At 48.4% G+C, this 19889-nt stretch overlaps 2 protein-coding genes across 15 annotated transcripts in view; one reads left to right on the plus strand and one right to left on the minus strand.

The window, feature by feature from the left end:
- The window catches only part of DENND1A (DENN domain containing 1A), a 189734-nt gene extending 184891 nt beyond the window's left edge, over positions 1 to 4843 (plus strand). For all 6 annotated transcript variants that reach the window (XM_057408991.1, XM_057408993.1, XM_057408995.1 and 3 more), the window contains 2 exons: positions 1457 to 1712; positions 2731 to 4843. In XM_057408991.1, the coding sequence (XP_057264974.1) occupies positions 1457 to 1712; positions 2731 to 4038 (1564 nt within the window). In that variant the 3' untranslated portion in view covers positions 4039 to 4843. The remainder of the gene's footprint in view (positions 1 to 1456; positions 1713 to 2730) is intronic.
- Positions 4844 to 9223: 4380 nt separating this feature from the next.
- The window catches only part of CRB2 (crumbs cell polarity complex component 2), a 64533-nt gene continuing 53867 nt past the window's right edge, over positions 9224 to 19889 (minus strand). For 8 of the 9 annotated variants that reach the window (XM_057409004.1, XM_057409001.1, XM_057409003.1 and 5 more), the window contains 7 exons: positions 18385 to 19332; positions 16970 to 17526; positions 15948 to 16113; positions 14483 to 15350; positions 13036 to 13152; positions 12441 to 12567; positions 10089 to 10804 (listed from right to left, as the gene is read on the minus strand). In XM_057409004.1, the coding sequence (XP_057264987.1) occupies positions 10577 to 10804; positions 12441 to 12567; positions 13036 to 13152; positions 14483 to 15350; positions 15948 to 16113; positions 16970 to 17526; positions 18385 to 19332 (3011 nt within the window). In that variant the 3' untranslated portion in view covers positions 10089 to 10576. Of the gene's footprint in view, positions 9684 to 10088; positions 10805 to 12440; positions 12568 to 13035; positions 13153 to 14482; positions 15351 to 15947; positions 16114 to 16969; positions 17527 to 18384; positions 19333 to 19889 lie in introns of those variants that run through there. The other variant, XM_057408999.1, reaches the window with a different exon arrangement.

Raw genomic sequence — 19889 nt, forward strand, 5'->3', positions numbered from 1 at the left:
GGCTTGACCAGAATCTGTAGAAGAGGTGCAAGGGCACTGTGAGCCACTGATTCAGAGGTCTGTGTGATGCCAGATCCAGGTGGTTCCAGGAGATGGGACTGTGCCCAGCCACATCAGAGAGCTGGAGCTAAATGGAGGTGTGTTAGACTGGCTGGAAAAGGAGGCTGCTGGTTGGATAGCAGAGTCTATTTGCTAAAATCCATTGTGTGATGCAGAAGGCAGTTCCAGGACTGACAGGGAAGTGATGGGCCTGCAGCAGTTGGACATGGGGAGATGGACAAACAGGTTTAGTAGCAAAGGGATGGATAAGTGTTCCCACTCTCGTGTTTGGGGTGGCAGGGGCCAGGCTGCTAGAATGGTTTGTTTGCAGAATATTCCTCAGGGTTTTTGCAGTATGATCTGTAGTGCTTGGCAGCTGAGCACGTACTGTGGGAGAGACTAAAGATACAACCAGGATTTGCAAGATTGCCCTCTTCCTAAGGACACGTACCATCAGCTGTCTGTTTGTACTTGCATCATACATTCTTGTGTTGCTAGCTGAATGCCTGCGATACGTGTTGATGAATGACGATGGGCTGTTTATAAATTTGCATGATATAGATGTATTATAATAAAATAAGGAAAGAGGAAGCTCCTTCCATAGTGTCTGTTTTTGCAGGTCTCACAAATATTTTCTTTTAATTGAAACCTTGTTTAAATGCCACAGTAAAACTGGCTGCCAGTCAAATGTCAATCACCACAGATACGTGTGGCACTTCTAGTTATTAATTGGCTGCACATTATGCTGCTGTTCTCTGTACACAGAACCAATATGCAAATCTGCTGGTGTTCATTTTTTGCTGAGGTATGTGCAAGGAAAGCATCCCGCGAACTCGGCCTCGGCTGTAAATGTAAAATAGGTGTCTCCATAATGGATTGTGTTGTTTCTTGATAAGATGACACCAGTGTAATCATTGGAACTCTGCACAGTGTTCCCAATTATTGCAGGAAAACACTGAATTATGTTCTGTGCTGAGTTAGCTTGGAGCAGGAGAATGGCAGTGCCTGCAAATCACAGGGAGCTTTGCTATGTGCTGGCTCTGACTTGCTGTGTGGAAGGGCATGGGAGCAGTGGTCTGCTGAGGGGGGTTGGTGCCGAAAGGGAGAGCTGGTGTCCAGTTATTCCTGCTCCGAGATGGAGATCCCCCCTCAGCCTGTCTGCAACTGCATGATCACAGCTTTCCTCTGAGTGCTTCCCATTTCTTTATCCTTTCTGAAAACCCTCAAGCACCAAGTCATCTGTGTGTGTTCTGCCCTTCGTCACTGCTCACATTCATGTCGTTCCCAAGGCACTGGAAACTATTTTGCCACCCAAAATCCTTTTGTGAAGCCATCCAGCTCCTTAGTAAATACTTGTTAAAAAAAATAGTAATTAATTAGACCGTCATTGGCAACCTGATTTTTGTTTCTCCCCAAGGCCTCAGCCATACCGGGCCCTGAAAGAATCCGACAGTGCTGATGGGGAAGAGGCGGGCAGCCCAGAAAAGTCCAAAGAGCCTCTGCCCCCAAGCCCTCTCCTCTCAAGCAAGGCCGCAGAAATCAACCTCCTTGAAGACATCTTCCCAAACTTAGAAGTAGAAACACAGCCTCAGCCTCTCAGCCAAGCCAAGAGCCTGGAAGACCTGCGGACTCCCAAAGAAGAGGGGGATCAGCGGTGTACATTTGATTACCAGGTTTGGCTGGGGTTTCGTGTGTGTGCTGGGTTGCACAGAACCAGGGCTGGCTGTCTTTCCATTATTCCATCCCTGGCAGTGTTCAGGGTCAGGTTGAAGGGGCCTTTGAGCAACCTGGTCTGTGGGAAGGTGTCCCTGGATGTGGCAGGGAGTTGGAACTAGGTGAGCTTTAAGGTCCCTTCAGCCCAGACCGTTCTATGATTCTCTGAGGAACCTTTTCATGTCATTGAGTAGATGCATCCATTTTCCAGGCATTTGTTCATGTGTCAAAATTCATGTCTGGATTAAGAAATTACTGGGATGGGACTCAGTTATATGACAGTAACTTTTTCCAGTAAAGCCTCTCAAGAAGGAGGTGTCTGCCCTGCTCCTCAGAAGGTGTTTTGTCCCCTGGGTGTCACACACGGTGATCTTTGAAGCTGATGCTTTGCAGTGAGCAAAAATACCTGGGAAGTTTCAGGTCCCCTCCAAACTGTATGTTTTTTAAATGACCTTCATTCATTCTGGCCAGTTTGGTTGAGGTGTCATTTGAACAACCCAGATTGTAGAAGAGAGATTCTTCATGAGGAATTTCACTGATTATGTGCAGCTTAGAAAGTGCCAAACTAAATCAGAGTCTGAGATCTTCATGTGACATGAAAGAAGAGAATGGCATTTCCACCTTATAATAATACTTAATTTAGTGTTACATCCAGGTACTTCATTTGACAGCTTTTCCTTACAGCAATTAAAGCTTCTCAATTCCCATATCTCAGATAAGGTACGTGCTCCTTACTTGGCTAACAACAGATGCCACAATATGTCATAGCTGAGCAGCTTGTTAAAGGCAGAGCAGAGTCCTGCTTCTTATGTCCTGCCTGTCCTCCTAGACTGCATGCGCCTTCCCTCTCCAGTGTTGGCAGCCTGTGGGCAGATCCTCTTCCACCCATAGCTCAGCAGCCTGGCTTTATGCTTCTTTATGCTGTGTGTTGTGAGGACATCAGTGAAAGTTAACGTATTTTTTTATGCTTTCTTCAAGAGAATGGATCTTGGCGTGTCTGAGAGGAACAGGATTGTGCCACCCATGAAGCTGTCTCACCCTTACAACAAGCTGTGGAGTATGGGTCATGATGACATGGCTATTCCGACCAAGTATTCCCAAAGCTCACCGGAAAGGCCCCTGAATGCACTTGGTAACATGCCATCCATCACAAGGAGACCCCGGAGCAAAGACAGCATCTTGGCCCCTGCAGAAAAGGATGAATCAAATCCTGCCATTCAAGGGAACATCACCATTCCTAGGCCACAGGGAAGAAAGACTCCTGAACTGGGGATAGTGCCACCACCACCAGCACCCAGGGCTTCCAAGCATCAGACTCCATCTGGGCCAGCAGAAATTCTCACCCCAGGACGTAGCCATTTGGTTTCAGATCTAATCCCAGAGCCCTTCGGAGCTGGTAGCATGTCCTTAGACTCTGAAATCCAGCAGTCTGTAAATTACTCCTCTCGTCCGTCTCAGCTTTTGCCCAGTGCTACCAGCACTGCTGAGATGCTCCAGCCTGTCAAGGTGCAGACAGAAAACACAGGTAACGAAAGCGACTACCTTCTTGATCTACTGGATCCATTAAAAACAGCCAACTGGCAAAGCAGTGGCCCACAGCAAGGGCCCCGCAGCCTGCAGAGCTCAGCTGCTTCACCTTCTGCAGCTGGCTTCGCCTCGGTGGCAAGTGACTTCGTGCCTACTCCAGCTACACCATTTGTCCAGCCACTGGGTTATCCTTCCCCAGCACCTCCTCCCTTTTTACAGTCATCTCCTAACCCATTCACACAAACAATGCCAGGAGCCCTTTCGGTGTCTCTAGTTAGGCCCCCAAGGGGCTCTTTTACCCCCTCTTTAGGTCACGCCTATAGCTCTAGCTTCATAACCCCTAGTTCAAGCTTCTACCCACCACAAAGACCTCAACCAAACATTTCAACACTCTCCATGCCAAACTTGTTTAGCCAGGCTCCAGCCGTGCCACCGGCGAGCTCCTTACTGCTGCAGAGCCCTTCTCCTGCAGGCTCTCTGCAGCCAGCACGTCTGAGTGGTCCTTCTAAAACCAGAACTTTACAGGTGGGCCAGGCCAGCTCAAAGGTAGATCCCAAACAAGCACTATCTCTCCTGTCTAACGAACCCCCTTTGATCCCTGCCAGGCCAGCTAAGGGCTTAGAGTCAGTGTTACTGTCCTCAAAATCTGAGGAGACAAAAGATCCATTTGAAGATTTGCTAAAAAAGACAAAGCAGGACGTGTCATCCGCACCAGGTAAGGTTGAACAGCTCCGAAAGCGATGGGAAACCTTTGAGTAACGCTCCCGATGGCTTTTGATGTCCCTTTGGAATTGACAGAGGATTCTTTGGATTTTTTTGAGCCAGCATAAAACCAAACATTTCTTTCACAGAAGGCTGAACCAGGAGAGCTGCAGGACCATCACTGTGCTGCAACTCACACGAGTGCTTTTGGCCCAGAGTTCCCCCATTGTCCTGTTCCCTGCAGCTGCTTTCCTCACTCTCCACCACTGGAAACCCCCAGGACTTGCACTGACCAAAGCATGAGGGTAGTGGGATTGGGTTGGGTTTGGTTTTCCACACAAAGCTTCTCAGACAACACTGCTGAGGCAGAAGTTGCTCCTTCCCTTGTATTTGCAGTCCTTGGCGCAGGTGGGAGCTTGACATGGCACGTACACTGGTGTGCTGTTCCCACAGGGGGAATGGTGGTGAGTTTTTCCCGTGTTACACAATAACCAGAATCTTTTTGCTTCCACGTGTAAAGAGCAGCAAAGCAACCCAGCCCTGTGTGCTGCACGGGGTGCATCTGTTAGCCTCTGAGTTCGCCCTGTCTCGAAATGCATCTGTTCATTTAGGTTACAATATTGGATGAGCTTTCATTGCAGACTTTGGATTTCCTCCCTGGTATACTGAGAGGTAACAGGGACTTCTCTGGTGCAGAGGTGTTGTAAGTCCTTGTTGCAACAAAACCATGGCACAGAGCAGTTGCTCAGGGTTTGGTCCTGCATCTCTGTGGGGAAACTGGAAACACCAGCAATTGTTTTAATTTTGGGGGGTTTTGTTTGGTTTTGTTAAATCCGTCAGAAAATAGAGGCCATAAAGAGTATCCTAGTTCTTATATCTGTGTATGTTAATATTATATATAAATGCTATAAATGGCAGTATATGAATGGAATGTAACAATATCTTACTTGGTTATTACAAACAAAAAAGAGAAAAAAACTTGGGGTATGACAGTTCCCAGCTCGTGAGTTCGTGTTAGAGGCCAGTGTGTGGACACGCCGGCAGTGCGGAGCAGGAATACCCGCGCCTGCCTTGGAATCAGGGGTTGGATCTGGCCTGCACCTGGCTCTGCCAGCCTGTCCTGCAGTGCTGAGACCCGTTTGCTGGTACAACGCGACAGTGACTGGATGAGGAAATGGACTGTGAGGCCAGGAAGGACAGCCAGGCCCTGGGAAGTTAACGGGTACGTTCAGTGGGATTTTCTGAGACAACAGTATTCTCAAGAAACGTCACCTTCATCTCGGCATCCCTCCAAGCTGCTGTCCCTGCAGTGAGCATTGCTGGGTTCATTCCGTGGTGCTTCTTCGTTTCGTTTTGTATTTGGGCACAATCTGCTGTAACCCATGTTACTCTAGAAGAGGTAATCACATCACCATTAGCCTTTGATAAAGGAAACCATTTTGGACACGGGGAAATTCTTGTAAAGCTTTATCCGATTTCCAATGTATCTATTTTAGTCACATAATCTTGGGAGTTTTCTTACTCAGTGTATGACGGTGGCTGTCTCTGCGATCGAGTCTGACGTGCCAACAGGCTGGGGGAGACTCTAGTCTTACATGAATACTACATTTCTGTACAGTGCTGTTCCTCTGACGAGCCACTCGCTTGGGTTTGTATTTTCCTTTTGTGTTGGAAGACAGATGGTTTTAGTATTGCATAGTAAAATATTAAAAGTCTCCGATAAGAGCTCCACTTGATTTTATACAGTTCAGACTATGAACGGTACCTGTAAATTCAGGCTGGAATGTCAGCTCTCCTGTGCTATGAACCAGGTGGTTGTGGTGTGTATGTGCAGGCACCAGGAGGTTCCACACAGGATGTGCCACTGGAACTGCACATTGGTTTTCATTAATAGTTTTAATGTCACACAGAAACGATAAACTGAGGAGGCCTCCCACGTGCTCAGGTAATTCTGTATCATTGCCCATCTCTGGTCATTTTACTCTGCCCATGTTATACAGTATTTTATGCAGTGTTTTTTTTAGACAAACAAGCACACTTGGGTTTAGTTGTTGAGTCAGTCTGAGGCACCAAAAAGCACTAACACTTCAGTAAACGCATTAATCACCCTTCACTTGGGCTTGAGGGGCAGGGGGAGGTTGGACACCCCTTGAGGTTTTATAAAAACTGAAAGGAACCAAATGTCCCCGGGCAGAATTTAGTGTTTTATTTAAAACCTCAGGAATTCCAAATGCGATTCACTCCGGATGGAACCCAGGTGTGCTTGTTTGGGGATGGAAAACGGGGCCTCTTCTGATGTAGAAATAGTTCTGGTGGTTTTTACCAGCCTGGATCAGTGTTCCTGATCTGCGTCAGCTTTCAGCTTTCTCCTGCATTCCCCATGGCTGGTTGGTGAAGCTTTGCCCAGCTACAGCAAATCCTCAGCGTTCTGGCACAGCTGCTGCTGCACTGATGGCACGACCAGGCTTATGTCCCATTCACTAACAAGGTCAGAAACGTTTTACACACAGGCATTGGAAGCTGTGGAGATACCAGAACGTTGCTGCTGAAAACCCCTCGTTCCCTTAGGTTTTATCTACAAGGGGTTTGTGATTCCCCTGCCCATACTAGGGGCTATTTTTTAATAACTTGCAATTAGAATCCAACATCCAGGTTTGGAAATCATTTGGGTTTTTTCCACTTCGCTTGTAATTGTTGGAATTTAACACATGGATGGATTTAAAATGGGAAGTGGTGCTTGCAGGAGCTGCTGCCCTCCCCTCCTGTCCTTTGGGAACGGCATCATGGTGATGGTCCAAGAGAACTTTGTGGCACGGGGAATGGCTGCGGTCCCCTGCACAGGTCAGAATCAGCCATCTCCGTACTCTTAAGCAACCACACAGAGTCAGGGGAACTTTCATTTTTAACCAGATTTTATTGTAAATTTCCGTGAAGGACATTCTAATCTTTTTACAAATTACAAAATTTACAAAAGAACCCAGGCTGTGGAACCGCAGCAGCTGCAGTTCTGTGAAAAAACAGAGTCCAAAATTAAATATCAAAAGGAAGTGAAGTTCATCATTGAAAAACCCCCGACTTTCATAAATTATCTTGCAGAAATGCTCAAGACACTGACAAAGTCTTTTAACACTTTTCTAGTACTGGCTTTGGGTGCTCGACATGGACACGGCTGCTCTGCAATCCTGGGAAGCGCCGGAGCAGGACGGACCCTTCCTCCTGCCGCCCTGGAGCCGCAGACACCTCCCTGCCTGCCATTACCTGCGTTTGGCTCTTTATTGCAGAGGGGGTTGTAGCTGCTTGTTGTCCTTCAGGCTGTTTCAGTAGCTTAACTACAGTTCTGTAACAGCATCCTAGTTTTCTTCCCAAATACAGGCTGGAGTAACATGGCCTCATTTACATCCTGTCGCTGCCTTTGGTTTTCCACAATTTAAATGGAAAAACTGGAGTGAAGCTGGAAGGTAAAAGCACAGACCCCGACCTGGAGGTGAATCAGGTCTGCGGGTGCAGAACCCAGAGCTGAGGTGAAGGTTCTGTGGCTGATTGTCATCAACCAGCTTGTAAGTTGGAATGGAATGAAGAAAACCCCACCTACCACTGCGATGCAGCGAGGGCAGCACAGGTGCGCTCAGTCCTAGCCCTCTGGGGACAAAGCCACCCTTCCATGGGGACAGGGTTGGGTCAGGGTGGTTTTTTGTATCTCCAGAGGCAGCACAGGGACTGCTCCCCTGGGACAGTGCTGCCTCCTTCAACTTGTTCATCCTCTGGTGGCACAGACGCTGCTGAGCAAGGTGACCCTCACCTTTTTCCTAAGGCTGCAGTGTAACTGGTTCCAGGCAGCAAGGGAGTGACAGGGGGCACTGCCTCTGTTGCACAGCTGTGAGAGACCTTCCTAAAGAGCATCTGGAAACTACACAGAGCAACAAATTCATCGGCAAAGTACCAGCAGTGTTATTACTAATAAATAAATAAAAATGAACTGAAGTTAGGGCATTTCTTTGTCCTCTCCAACCCCTCACCAGAGCAGGGTCAGCACCTGCTCCTACAGAGGGAAAGGTTGTATTAGAGGAAAAACAGTCATTGTCTTCTTCTACTTTCCAAACTGTTTCTTCTCATCACCTGTCAGTCAGCAGCTGTGTGTGCTGCAGAGCTGGTCCTGAGCAGTTGGGTTTACTCCTCCCTTTACTCAGAATTACAGAGAAAGTCACAGCTACAGCAGAAATAAAACCAAACCAGAACAATGTTTTCCTCCCATCAGCGGTGAGGAGCAATGGGGGCAGATTCACACCCTGCTGATTAATGGTGTTTCAGGGATTAAAAAGCAGCCACTGTTTGCTAAAATACTTGTCACTGATAGTTGTAGTAATTACCCTGACACACCAATGATTCCAGACCTTATCTGGCCTCCTCTGCTGCATGTCTTTCCCCAGGTGAAGAAAGAACAGACTCCGCAGCTACAACAGACACAAAGGAGAGGTGACACCACAAAATAAATACTCGTTTTAGGGCAATGTGTCTCACTACCACACAAACCCTGGGTTTGGGTTAAAGGACACTGTATTAGTGAACTAAATCTCATTCTCCTGTACTGACAAGCCCAAACCTGCCTGTCTGAGAGGAACAGGTCTTGAATTGGCTCTTTCCTGCTCCTTACACAAACACCACAATGTTCAAACCTTCAGTCCCTTAGGAAGGTCCATTCTGCCGTCATGCTTGTGCAGTGCCTGCCCCTGAGCCGGCTGTGTCATCAGCCAGGTACCATCACCCAGCTGACCAAAGGAAGTGATCCGTTTATCAACATACAAACATCCTCCCTGCAAAGAGGGTTAACACTGTAACTGGCAACTCGCACTCAGGCACTTAGAATACTCCTGTGGTTTAGTCTAGGCCTAGGAGAGGTTTTAGTAGAAGTACTCGGTTTCACACAGTGGTACTCAAGTTCTCATGTCACAACGTGCACTCTACAGTGATGAAGGACAGCAGCAGCTCTAGGAAACACCTCCAACCAGCCAGTGACCTCCTGCAGAAGAGGCACAGGCACACAGGTCTGAAACCACCCCGTTCTTCACATTATTTCTTAACATGGTGTTTAATTCCCATTAATTTGACCTACCTCACGTATCTGCAGGTGCCTTTCACGGTGACCACGTGCCAGAGGCAATTGCTGCTGGCCTTGCTCTCTGGTGACATGCAGCACGACCTTGTGACAGTGAGTCTGTGTCCCCACTCTGCCACCACAGCCACACTTTCCTCCTCCCTCCCTCCACATTTTCTTCCCCTCCCAACCTTTACTGGCAAATCCGTTTTACACAGTTATTGATGGGATGAGCTGCAATAACCAAGCTCATTCAAGCAGCTGAATCTTCCTGCAAGTAGCAGCAGGCACGCGGCAGTAGCCTATGAAGAAGCTTAAAGCATTACAGACCTGGCCTACAAAAACACATCCCATGACCTAAGACAGAGACGCTGTTGTGTGACCTCAGTTCTCAAATCAGCCGCTCGGTTGGGGGCATCTTGATGACGTTCCACATTTCCACTCGAGCCCCGTCTTTTTCCTGACGGCTCGGGCTGTACGTTCCCTGAGTTGCTCTCCTCCTCTTCATGACAATCGCCGTGGCCGCAACCACTGCCAGGAGCAGGGCAGCGCCTGCAACCCCGACTGCTCCCACCACGGAGGAGTTGCTAAGATGGGCCCACACCGGCTGCTGCGGTAGAACAGGGGGTTAGAGCTTCCACGCGGCCAGCGCTGCCTTTCACATCCCTCACCCCGTTCCCCAGTGCCTCCCTCCGAGCTGCACTGTGCTGACAGCAGTGCCAGACAGGAGCTCCCCCCGCCCTTCACTGTCCCCTCCCTGTCACACAAGAGGCCAGGGCCTGCAGAGCACCCTGGGAATCCCTTCCCTGCTCCCCCACGAGCCGCAAGTTTAGCGAACGGCCCAAAACGCGCCCAGTTCTGGCCGCGGTACCCGTGGGAATGGCTAACAGCCATCGCTCCATAGAACACGGATCTGCACAATGAGTTCAGTCATCCCTGGCAGATCCCTGTGCAGGGTGGCTGTGGCAGGGCAGGAGGTCTCAGCTGCTGTTGCTGTTGAAGGCTGCTGGTGCAACCCCACACACCTGAGCTGGGAAAGCTTCGAGTGTTTTTCAGTTGACAGAAACAGACCAGTACAGACAAACCAACCTTAAACACCCTCTACACAATGCTCCTTAAAGGCATATATAAGATCTGAATCTGTAAATTAGCACCTAATTTAACCCTGCCATTGAAAGCAGATGTAACTATGCCACTGCTGCCCGAAAGGGGTAATGGAGCCAGAGCCCCTCCCCAGCCCCTGAATGGCTGGAGGAGTCCATGGGGCAGGGAGGGCAGAAGGAGAGCCTCTCACAGAGCCAGTGCTCTGCACTGACTTGGCTCACTGAAACCCGCTGGAGCAGCCGCTGCCTGCACACTCTGCCTGGTCCTTCTAAGTCCACGTCTTCATCACCACACACGCCTTAAGAAAACTGGGATGGGGTGGTTCTGCTGCTGCAAGTGCTGGAAAAAGGTCAAGGTCAAAGCAGACCTTGCAGGTACATCTCCTTGTCACTGCAGGGCCTATATTAACCGCTCTTCAGGTGGCACCTTTAGGACACTGTCCATCTCCAACCGTGCTCCTGCCACTTCTTGCTGACTCGGGCTGTAGGTTCCCTCTGATTGGCGCCTCTTCCTTGCAGTGAGAATCATGAATATGAGACCAATACTGAGTAGCAGTAAAGAGCCACAGGCTACAGGGACAGCTACTTCAATTAGTGGGGAGGGGAAGAGAGCCCCTGGAGTCCCTTTCTGTAAGAGAAATTAATGGAGAAACAATGAAACTCCCATGGTTACAATAACTGCAGTCGAAGAACCCAAAATGGTCAGATTAGGGCAAAAAGTTCTCAGAGAAGCAAGGGTACCCTGTACCTGAATGGGAAAGGACAAGGAAGGAACAAGGGTCTGAGGGCACCTGCACAGAGAATGCTCCTGTCCCTTCTTTAATCTCTCAGCAAAACATGTTCAAACCTGGCATTAAAAATAGCCCATTATTAAAAACCAAGAGCAGACCATAATAATAATAATGGGCACAGCGAACAAGATCCATTGAGTTCATAGCTCAAAACTTCTCACCAAGGCACATATTTAATGTCCCCACTAGATAAAAATGCTTGCAGACAACTTGTAGAAGGAAGGAGAAGTACATGGATGGGAGACAGAGATGATAAAAGGGCCAAGTACTGAGGAGAGAAACCTACCCGAACACACGCGCTTTAGGTTCTGGTGGGATTAAGAATGTGCGGAACACAACAACAAAGAATGAAATAAAACTGTGGCATTTTTGTCCTTAAAAAAGCTTTAAAATATTTCTTACTGCTAACACACACTAGTATCTGCCACCTTGGAGATCAAACCAGAATTCCAGCTTATTTCCATCATTTGAACGCCTTACAGCCTATGCTAATGTCACAAAGCAATGCAGCTCAGGAGGAATAATCCCCCAGTACCTGGAAGCCCTTCTGCCATTTTCACACGATTGAAGCTCAAGTGGATGCTCTGAGCCGGCCAGAACTCAAGGATGCGCTCAGGGTTAGTTCTAGCTTTGCACAGCATGCACAGGGTTAGTCACGAGCACCAACAGGAGAGGTGTTTCCAGCAGCCCATCCCTGCTGCTTGGTGGTGGGAGGGAGAAAGAGCGAGAGCACAGCTAACAGCCCTCTGCTTCCACAGCTATGTTCACAGCACCCCCAGCCAGCAGCCATGCCCTGCCCTCCTCCCTGCCCCGCCAGGCCCTGGCCTTTAAAGAGGGAAAAGACAAGACAGTCCTGCAAAAAGCACTGGGGAGGATGAAGATGGAAACAAGGAACCCATAAGAAGTGTCCTGGGACAGAGGAGAAAGATGCCTGAAGGAGTCTATGCATGCAAACTGGAAATGTCAGTGACCCCCTGGCACATGCATTACAGAAGCCTCAGTAACAGCAACAGCAGCAAACCCCGCCGTGGCGCACAGGCTCGTCCATGCAGCTCGGGTTAGTACATTCCCAGGTTACCAGACAAGCTACCGCTCCATGCAACAGCTCCACAGAGAAAAAGCAAGTCTTACACACTGGAGCCTAACATGCAACAGCACTGCAAGAGAAAAGTCATCTCCCACTTCAGGTTTCCTTGGTACCAGCTGATTTCCCAGTGGTGCTGGCGTGCAGGGGGCTGTGGCATGCAGGCAGCCTCAGTGTTCCCCACCCCTGGAACTCTGCATTCTCAGCAACGTGGTCAAGTGAAAGGTGGGTTAGAACCCACCTGTGGCAGGGGGCTGGAAGTGGATGAGCATTAAGGTCCTTTCCAGCCCACACCACTCCATGATTCTATGATTCTAAGCCTACAGCTGCTGCACCTCACAACCCAGTTTGGGAAAACAGAAGGAGCACAAGCGAAAGGAAGGGCTTACGTTGATGTCGCAGCGCTCTCCGGTGTAGCTGGCACTGCACAGACACTCGTATTTGTTCTCAGAGTCCTGACAGGTGCCTCCATTCTGGCAAGGGTTTGGCTCACACTTGTTTATGTTAATTTGACAACTGGAAAGGAAAAGCACATTGGAATTAAATGAGGTTTGTCACGTGTGTGTTTGTGCCACAGAACACAGGATCACACAGGCTGAAATAGCCTCATTCATTTGAGAAGTTCCTGTTGCACGTTTTTCAGGTGCTTCCTCCAGGGTCCAACAACACTGAATTCCTCCCCCTTCATCCGATCCTCCTTTTGTCATGTCTGTATGACTGAAGCCAGTTCGGGTCCTTAGCACAGTTAATGAATTCTCATGAGGCTCAGAACTACTTGGAAGCAGTTCACACTGCAAGAACTGGTATTGTCAGCAGGATCGTATCAAGCTGCCTCTTGGTAAAACAACAGCTCATACAGTTTTGGAGCAGTTGTTTGAATGGCAAAAGTGCCAGAGGAGGAAGCACTGAATCTGCTCAGGCATCCCCTTGATGTAACAACTGGAGCACCAGCTCCTCTGCAGGCATCAGAGAACCAGCACTTACTTCCTTCCAGTGAATCCTGGCTTGCAGGTGCAGTTGGCTCCCCAGCTCTCACTGATGCACTTGCCACCATTCAGGCAGGTGAAGTTCTTCCCACATTGCTCAGGTGGGAATGGCCATCTGGGAAAAACAAGACAATCCCTAAATCAACCAGGTTCTGGGGAAGGTAAAAGTGTATTTGGGCTGGTGAGGGCCACAGCACAGCCACTGGTAGCTGGAAGGAGTCTGACACAAGCGGACATGGGAACAGTCTCAAAAATCACCCATAATACCAGAGCATTACTTTGAGCACACCCAGAGAACACACAGGAGCTGTGCCAGCACTAGGGCTTTCCTCACACAGTTGCTTATTCTTGCTGATGAAAACAGAAGCAGGATTCTGTTGGAATGCCAAACTGCAGCACAGCAAGGCCACCAAGGCTAACACAGGTACCAGATAACTGCACCAGAATGAAGCAAGAACAGGGAATTGAACCTGGGTATATCACGTAACTGAAGCTCAGCCGTGTATTTGTGTCAATGTTCAGTTTGAACAGGCACAAGTATATGGAAATCTCAGTAACATGTTGATTCCTACCTCCTTTACTGATATGAGGCATACCTTGGTGACTAAAATATGCTGGATTTTTGCAATACTAATACAAATGCTATAAATATAGACTTTATCAAAAAAACCCAGCCCTCCTCCTGACTCCATACTGATTTCCCACCAGATTTTACATGAGCTCCATGGAGGGGTCAGGAAATGTGCACTGCTAAGCAGTGCAGGCAGCAGGTGATGGGTAAATAACCTTTTTCCTCCCAGTCCATATTTGATAAGGAGCAGGATACTCAAATACACATTTTTTCAACCAGTACACAGAAACAATGCCTGCAGTCTTAGATCCAATGACAAAATACAACCAAGCCCTTTGCTGAAGGAATGCTGTTAGTCAGTGTAGGAGTGCAGATGTATTTTTATCTAGTATTAAAGGAAAGTATTTGTCAGGGTCAGGCTTGTTTTCAAAGAGGGAGTAGCAATGGGCATTTCCATAAACAACCAGTTAGGAACTCCTCCTACAGGTCAACTCTAGAAACCCAGCATCAAAGCTTTATCAAAACCAGCATTCTCAGCAGAGGTCAGACTGTCCCCCTACTGCCCTATGCCCAGGAACCCATTCCCCTGGCACCACTCTTGTCACTCCAGGACATGCAATGCACCTGGAATCTAGAATACAGGACTTGCACTTTAAACAGCTCTGAAATGTGGCAGGGGGCTAATCCACAGGAAAAGGAAGGACCCTTATCCTGGATGAGACTGAGCACCTGACAGGGAGGATTCGGACCTGGACAGCACCTTCCAATTCACAGCACAATTCAGGTGCTTCACCTACCAGATACTTGCAATGAGAAATTTTCCCAAAATAAAAGCCCAATTTATGTGCTGCACCAAACCAACCAAGGCACTTACTCGCAGCGAGGTCCCGAATAGTGAGGAGGGCACTTGCAGGAGTAGCCATAAACCCCATCGATGCAGGTAGCCCCATTCAGGCACTGGTGCCGCACGCAGTCATCCACGTTGATGTCACACCTCTTCCCAATGAACCCCCGGAAGCATTGACACTGGAAATCTGCTACTTCATCAACACAGTCCCCATGCACGCATGGGCTGGACTGGCAGTCATCAATGTTAGCCTCACAGAGCAGCCCCCCCCAGCCAGCACTGCAGGCGCAGCTGAAGGAATTGAACAAGTCCTCACAAGTGCCAGCATTGAGGCAAGGGCTGGAAGCACAAACATCAGCACCAGTGCAGCCCAGCTGGATGGTCCTTCTGCTGGACTGCTGGAACTGCTCTGCCTGGGGGTACGAGAGGTGGCCAGTGAAAGGCAGGTAGATCCCCCCGATCCTCACTTGTCCGAGGCAGCCGGTGAAGTTTTCAGCTACAACAATGAGTGCGTTGCTCTTCAGGAAGTCCAAGTTCCCAGCAGTTCCCTGCAGAGTCATATTAACAGAGTCATCCAAACGAATGAGCCATCTGGAAGAAAGGGCAGATGGCTCTTCCATGGACACAGAGATGCTGTGCCAGGCACCGTCCGTGATGGAATTCTGACTCAGGAAGCTGACACCTTCGATGCTATTCCCACTCCTGATGTCAACAAGCAGGGAAGAGTTCTTAATGGCTATCTGGAAGGAATCCACTTCTTCCACAGCCCAAAGCAAAACAGCATCTTCATCCCTGGTTCTGAAGTCCACATGGAGGCTGCTCAGAGTTCTAGTCACTGATGCACTGCTGGTAAATTCAATTGCAGCATAACTATCAAATGTTGCATTAGACAGACCTAGAAATAAAAGGGGTGGGGTAGAGCATAAGGGATTTGAAAGACGGTTGGTGTCATGTTGGAGACAGACCAATGGCAAACTCCTGGCATGTTCTCTCCTAAGAACCATGTAAGCTTAGTGTGAGTAGGATTACAGCCCTAGCTGCTGGCATCCTTAAAGTCCTTCCTGTTTACAACTGCACTTCTAATAATAATATCCAGCTCTTGTGCAGCAGTTTTTACTCGGCAGTCTCACAGCACTGCACAGAAACACTATTCCCCTTTTACTGCTAAAAAAACTACAGTGTAAGTCAGGAAGTGACACATCCAAAGCTGCTGAGACAGGATGGTGGAGCTGGGAACACCCCAACACCCAAGTTCCAGGACACTTCCTAGCCACTAAACATCCCTCCCTCCACATCAGGGCATCACTAGCCAACTAGTCTGCTTATTTTCTATGGTTCTGTCTTAAGAGAGAACTCGGACACATCTGCAACACTGAACTGGTCCTGTGTGGTGAAATAACCCGAGAGCCTAGAAACAGCTGAACCTTACAGAGATTACAGACAGTGAACACTGGGGATTTTACCATCAGATAAGCAGGAGAACAGTACTCACACACGTATCCTGCTGGAACATCTACACAGGTGGTAGCTTCAGGACAAGGGTCACTTTCACACCAGACTCTCTCTTCACAAAATTTCCCAGTGAAATTTACTGGGCAGCTGCAATGGAAATCATTCCAGGTGACAGTGCATGTGCCCCCGTTCTGACACGGTTCAGACTGAAAAGCAAACCAGCAGAATTTAGAGGCAGAGTAATTCCTCTTTGCATCTAAGAGAATTTGGTAGAAGAAAACGTGACAGCAAAGATTAGTACAAGCAGGGCTTGAATCAAGAAAGAAGGGTAATTAAAACTGACTCAACAGCAGCGAAGAAAGCATAAGGGTCTTTCCACAAAAAAAATCCCAAAATCCTTCCTCTCCCTGTGTGCACTGGTGCTGATGAGATACTCCCCAGGCAGAGTTCCATCAATCTAGAAAAGATCAAAGCACTAAAGCAAAGGTGAGAAACAGAACAAACAAGCTGCAATGCTCCTGGAAAGTTCTGTTACCAGGAGGACACACCTAATACCAGAGGCATGGCAATACGTTACAGCACCATGAGCAAGAAGGGCAGAATTAGGGAGTATGGTCACCCCACCTTCACGTGTGGTGTGAAGGAGAGGCAGCTGCTCATCTAAGAGCACTATGGAGACAGTTCCTTGAACTGTCCTTGCTGAAGCAGCAAATTCCTGGGAAAAGAGGTTGTTGTGCAATTGAAGCAGGAGGAAGGGAGGAGCTGGGAAGGTTACTGCTGTGAGGCTGGAAACTGGAACAAGTGTGTGGGCTCAGCAAAACAGAGATAGGCCACATAAGAGCAGGACTGCCCAAGTTCCACAAACTATAAAAACTACAGGGCAAACTTGGTGCTAAAATTGTACGTAGACTATTGAGTGACAAAGGAGCACACGGGACTATGTGTCCTCCAAAACTTAAAAATAACCATCTTCCTGGTATCAGCGACAGTCGAACTCTTCCGTAAGCACAGAACTATAATAAACAACTGCACGCATGTAGAGCCAAACAAGAGGCATCATACCTTGCAGGTGTTATCAGAGATGCAACCATTCACCAGATTACCACTCTGAGTCCTATTGAGTTCCTGTGGCAGACTGTAGTTCTCAACATGAAGAAGCTGTATTTGGTGGCTGTTCAGCTGGAGGTCTTGCAAACAGCCTTTAAAATAACCTCCCCACGTATCTGCATTGTCTGGATTAGGATGCCCACCAATATACACTTCGTAACCAGCTAAAAGAGGTCTTGCTATGAGCTGTCCCAGCTCCACATGCACGTCCGATTGGTGAGCAAAAACAATTCCTCCTTGGAAAGACAGAGCTACCAAATGTCTTCTGCCATCAACCAGATTTTCTGGAAATGTCACAGTATCTGCAGACAACATCTGTATCCGCAGCCTGCCATTCCTCAAGTACACGGTGAGGCAGGGGGCAGTTTCACTGCTGAACTGCAATAGCAAACCATTAGGTTTCCGAGTCCGAATGAAAAAGGAGATGTTGAAGTTTGTACCAAGGCTGTCAGAGAGGCTGAAAGAGGCAAAGCTGGTGGAATTCTCTAGGCCAAATGTTGCTGCCGGGCGCTCTGGAAAAGAAAAGAAACTCACATCAGCTCAGTGGCAAGGGGAATGCAGCTGGCACAGGGATATTCTAAGCAGCAACTCTATATGAATGTGGCAAGATTATTCTTCCCAACATTTTCAACATGGATCAGAGTAATTGGGCTCTCTCCCCACACAGGTCTGTTAAATTAAGTAGGCGAACGCACCCTTGCTTTCTCTGGAAGGCATGAATTCAAGCACCCAAGTAGCAGAAGAGGGAAACACAGGTCTGGCAGAGCCCTTGCCATGTAGCAGATTGACTCAAGGACTTGTAAACTACAAATCTGCTTTTAAAATGTGTGAATTTGGTAACAGCAGAACCACCTTGTCCTTGTCATGCTTTGGGCTGAGGGGTGAAACAAAAAACTGAGCAGGATTACTGTAAGCCTTGCAGGAACAAAAGAAAAATGCAAACAGATATTACTTTAACTCAAAATTGTCAAAGAGCTTCCTTTAACACTGTGTTTTATCTATAAAGAAATACATTCTTCTTCATCCTCAACTCTGAAGCTCAAGATCAACTTTTCACAGTAAGACAACTTCCCAGACCTGCTGCATTCACATAGATCTGATACAAAGATAAAGTCAGAGCCTCTGGCTCAACAAGGAATAACACCTGCATCACAAACTGACAATCATTCCTGCAGGAGCAAGTGACAGGGAAGGGATCAATGAGAATTTTATTCCCAGAGGGGTTTGCTTTAGTTTTCTCACTGGTCAAGTACAAAATACTGCTTCCAGAGCTAGCATCACTGCTTACCAGGTATCTTTAATGCTTATCCAGTATTTTTAAAGCATGGGGTGACAGAGGAGCTGGCAGATGTAAATCACATGGCACTTACCATATGAACAAGCTGGGCCTCCATAAGGCCTGGAACAGTCACACCTGTAGGCTGCCCAAAGGTCCACGCACAGCCCTCCATGGAAACAGGGCTGGGAGAGGCACCACTCAGTCCGGTCACAGCCCCGCTTCACCGGGGAGGACTCGCCCTGAGGCAGGTCCGCTGGGAGCACAGCTTCAGTGTCTACCTGCAAGTCCTCCATGCAGCCAACAAAGCCTTGCTGGCTATGTGTGTTGTTGGCCATTGAATCCTCGGCACCTCCCACATACATGCTCAGGAAGGTATGTGAGACCAAAGCAGTGCCATGTGGGACAGGAGAACTCTTCAGGCAGACACCTGTATCACAAGAGTCATGCCAGAGCTTTAGCTCCATAGTGCTGTGCAGAACAACTTCAACTTTATGCCATTGGCCATCATCAACTCTCAGTCCCTCCAGGAGCAGCAGGTACCAAACATCCTCCTTCTTCAGTCCTGCATGCAGAATGCCATCATAGAGCTCCAGGAACAAGTATTCAGCTTCATGGCCTCGGTAAAAAAGGATAGCGCTGGGCAAGGTGGTTCGGAACCGGAGGGACACGCTGGCAAGCTGATCTCCTGCTACGTCCCTCCTGCTCTGATTGTTCACGGGCAGCTCAATGAGGAGATACCCTCTGGAAGCAAAGGAAAATGTTGTTGGTGTTGAGCATGTGGCATCATAGAAACCAGGCTGGCACTGGCACAGGTGGCCATGGCTCTCAGCTTGGTAGGTTGGGATGCACAAGGCCTCATTTTGGCAGTCATGCGTCTGGCACCCAGTGAGCTTGACAGAGCAGTTCTTCCCTCCCCATATAATGCCATCCTGGCTAGGGGCACAGTGGCAGGTATAGTCAGCAATGCCATCCTCACAGACAGCTCCATTCTTGCAGGGACCCTCCTCACACTCATTGATGTTAACAGCACATTCCACACCTGCGAAAGAGATTTAGAAATGGGATCTCACTGCAGGGGATTGTGACTCCCTTTCCCAGACCAAGCCTGGCAGGCACAGGCTGCCCTCCAAGCCATTCTCTTCAGGAAACCACCATGAACCAGAGCTCCCAGCAGGAAGCCTCACGATCACTACATAGTGGCCTACCACTGACATAAGAGCAAAATAACCCCACACTTCTGTGCTGCCCTCCAGGTGCTGCAAAGAAGGGGCTATTTAGAAAACTTCAGCCAGTCGGCCCCCATCATCCACCAAACAGTCCTCTCCCAGACAACCTCCAACACCACAGGTAACCAACATGCAGAGGACCTTAAAGAAATACAACAGCACAGAGAAGGATTTTATGCTTCTTTCATAATAGATTTGCTATGTTGAAACTCAAATTAAGTCTATAGATCTGACCACATCTACGGGGGTACGATATATAATAGGCATCACAGAAACATGGTGGGATGGCTTCTATGACTGGAGTGTTGGAATGGAAGGTTACAGGCTCTTTAGGAAAGACAGGCCTGGCAGGTGGGGAGGGGGAGTTGCC

This window comes from Pezoporus wallicus, unplaced genomic scaffold, assembly GCF_028554395.1.
Source record: "Pezoporus wallicus isolate ANWC-B61680 ecotype Strahan unplaced genomic scaffold, APGP_CSIRO_Pwel_v1 contig_8341, whole genome shotgun sequence".
NCBI classification, from domain to species: domain Eukaryota; kingdom Metazoa; phylum Chordata; class Aves; order Psittaciformes; family Psittacidae; genus Pezoporus; species Pezoporus wallicus.